The 3,398-nt window shown below is 37.5% G+C and overlaps 1 protein-coding gene across 1 annotated transcript in view; it reads right to left on the minus strand.

Moving 5' to 3' along the window:
- The window catches only part of LOC106869956 (protein UBASH3A homolog), a 107,399-nt gene that overhangs the window by 20,643 nt on the left and 83,358 nt on the right, over window positions 1–3,398 (minus strand). Inside the window, exon 7 of the mRNA XM_052974152.1 lies at window positions 25–233. Within this exon, the coding sequence (XP_052830112.1) occupies window positions 25–233 (209 nt within the window). The remainder of the gene's footprint in view (window positions 1–24; window positions 234–3,398) is intronic.

The raw sequence follows: 3,398 nt of genomic DNA on the forward strand, positions 1-3,398 counted from the left end.
GGGGAAATAATAAAAGGGACTCACTTATGAAGGGTCCATGTTGATGTTTCTGATGTTCGCATTGTGCAGCCTATCCGGAACATTCCAACAGAACCTGTCAAAGTTGATATTCCTTTACACCAGCCATTCTTGCTGTTACTTAATTCTATGGGATCAGCCAGCACATGGTCCCCTTCAACTAACTCAAGTTCGTCTTCATTGTTTGAAGAATAACTCCGTGTTACTTCACGAACCTGTCGTAAAATATAACAAACAATTATTTTAGAATTACTAACACAACAACAACAACAACAACAACGATTTAATACTGAAACTCACAGGGAATATAAAAATGAAGAAGTTTTGTCTGTGAAAAAAAAAAAGTCCTTAAAGTTTAAATTCATGATGTATGCCAATGATGGAAGTGTGAATATCTGAACATGACAAAATCATCAGAACCACACACACACAAACATTTTATATATCACCATCATCATCACCATCATCATTTAATGTCAGTTTTTCCTGCTGGCATGGGTTGGACAGTTTGACCAAAACTTGTAAAGCCAAGGGCTGCACCAGGTTCCATTGCCTGTTCTAGTATGGCTTCTACAGCTGGATGCCCTTCCTAACACCAACCACTCTACAGAGTGCACTGGCTGCTTTTGAAGTGGCACCAACACTGGCATCAATTCTGCTGGGATGGACTGGTCTTCTTGGGTACAGCCAAAGGGCCAGATATCTCAGTCCTTTGGCATCTTCATATGATTCAGTGTTTTGAGAGTGACCTTCAATACTTCCTCCCAGGTCTTCCTGGGTCTCCCTCTTCTACAAGTTCCATCCACTTCAAGTGACCAGCACTTCTGCACGCAACTGTCTACATCCATACACATCACATGACCAAACTAGTGCAGTCTTCTTTCTTTCAAACTGCCTCTAATTCCTCTCATGCCCAACTTTTCCCTCAAAACACTACTGCTCAGTCACACATGTATACTGACATTGAACATCTAACAGAACAAACTAGCTCCATTCCTCTGTAGGTTTTGCATGTCTCACTACCATGTAGCATTTCTGTTTGTATACATGCATTATACAATCTTCCTTTCACTTGGAGAGAGAAACCTTCGGTTGCCAACAGAGGTAAAAGCTCTCTGAATTTTCTCCATCTTATATTTATTCTAGCAATTACACCTTCCATACATCATCTCCCACAGGTAATTAGGTCCCCTAGTTAGCACAAATTATCCACTACCTCTAAAGAGCCTCTGGGGCATTTGAGAAAATCGATTTAGGTAAAAATTTAGGGTAGCTGCTTGAATTACACAATGCACACTAAAAGTAATACTGACAGACTCTACCTACCAAGAAAGGAATGAGGCAGAAAGATACCATTAATACTACCATTTTAGAGTTGAAAAATGATGATGTACGTAGTGAAGAAAGACTATTATCAGCAGCTAGAAATGTCCAAAAAATATTATCGACTCAGTCGGAGAATTAAAGAACAAAAAGAAGAATAAAAGAGCAAGCAGAGGGAAAGAAAGAGAATGACATGGCCGATTCATGCAACAAAGGATTCTGGTTATGGCTGACAGATGGAAACCTGAAATGAGAGACCAAAGTGCTAATTGTAGCTACTCAGGAAAAAAAAAACCCCATTTAGGACAAATTTGATAAAGGCAGATATTAACAAAACTCAGTCAGATTTCACACTTTACAAATACTAGTATTACCATATATGGAGTGCAATATTGAAGTAATGGCAGTAAATTCAGGAAAATAATACAATAAAATAATGTAAAGTAAATACAATCAATAAAAAAATAAACGATGAAATCATCATCATCATCATCATCATCAAGGAAAAAAAATGTTTATTATAAAAGAATCACTTTGCAAAGATTTGGTTGACCATGCTGGAGTATTTAAATGAATAAATCATGTGATAAAAAGAGGATGAAATAAATAGAAGAATAGATAAACAAACAAACAGATTGAAAAGTAGGGAGAAAAGGAAAAAAAAACTTATGCACAAACACATACAGCTCATATGAATACTCTGAGAGACACTCGTACACATAATTCTACATATACATACTCACACATACATACAACAGTCTTCACACAAAATATTTATACCAAAATAATAAAAGAAGGAAGGGGCCTGAATGGAGGGGAAGGGTATGAATGGAAGGTGGGGTGGTTGAAACCCTAATGACTCTCTCTCAATAAACTAATCAATAAATCAGTTGATTATAGTTTCAAATATTATTTAATATTTACAGCTTTTGAACGTTTTTTTTTTTGCTTTTCAAATAGAAAAGTTTTTGATGTCCCTGTTTAGGTAGTGCTGGCCTGGTGTGTGTGCACGTGTGCGTGTGCATGTATGTGTGCACGTGTGTGTGTGTGCACGTGTGTGTGTGCACGTGTGTGTGTGTGTGTGTGTGTGTGTGTGTGTGAGATCAAGACAGAGTGAAGGGTGATTTGTAAAGACATGTGTGTGGTATTAGAAGAGACACTGAATTGGTATTTAAATGGTTAATTATTGTAATTTGTCTAATCACTCTTCAAAAGACTTTTAAAGATCTCTTTTACTTTCAGGTAAATTCTTTAATTACCATCTCAATCCAGTTCTTGTAAACTGAACGACAAAATAAACAAAGTGGTCAAGTGTATTATTAAATCAATATTTATTTCACCTGGAGACAGGTGTGATGGCTACAGTTAATTACTCGACCATTTCTAAAGGTTATTTTGGTAAAATGAAATAAAATGTCTTTGAACACAAACAACACTGGCTGTTAAGATTTGAACCTCTGACCCTTCAATTAGTGGCTGGATAATTTATCAATTCAACCAGTTTAGAAGTTTCCTAGGATTTCTTTATGAACAGCAGACTACAGTGCTTTGAGGCCCTTCAAAGTTGACGAATAGGAAGAATTATGTAGAGCTGATGGGGGTCAAGTAGCTGGCTGTGAAGGAAACATGAACTGGGGCGGGGAGCTGAAATATGGCAAAAGGGTCACATGGTGAAGTGTGTGTGTGTGTGTGGGGGAGCATATGAAATTCATAGGAGCAGATGCCATTGATGCAGTGGTGCAAAAGAGAACATTGCTTCACTGTGAGAAACTTGTTGAAGTGTGTTGGCAAGTAAAAGATTTTTCTTTCTTTCTTACATCAGATGTCAGGAGAAAAGGTGGACATAGGCATAGGAGTGGCTGTGTGGTAAGTAGCTTGCTTACCAACCACATGGTTCTGGGTTCATTTCCACTGCGTAGCACCTTGGGCAAGTGTCTTCCACTATAGCCTCGGGCCGACCAAAGCCTTGTGAGTGGATTTGGTAGACGGAAACTGAAAAAAGCCCATCATATATATGCATATATATATATATATACATATATATATATATATATATA

The sequence above is a fragment of the Octopus bimaculoides genome, chromosome 1, assembly GCF_001194135.2.
Source record: "Octopus bimaculoides isolate UCB-OBI-ISO-001 chromosome 1, ASM119413v2, whole genome shotgun sequence".
In the NCBI taxonomy this organism is placed as follows: Eukaryota; Metazoa; Mollusca; class Cephalopoda; order Octopoda; family Octopodidae; genus Octopus; species Octopus bimaculoides.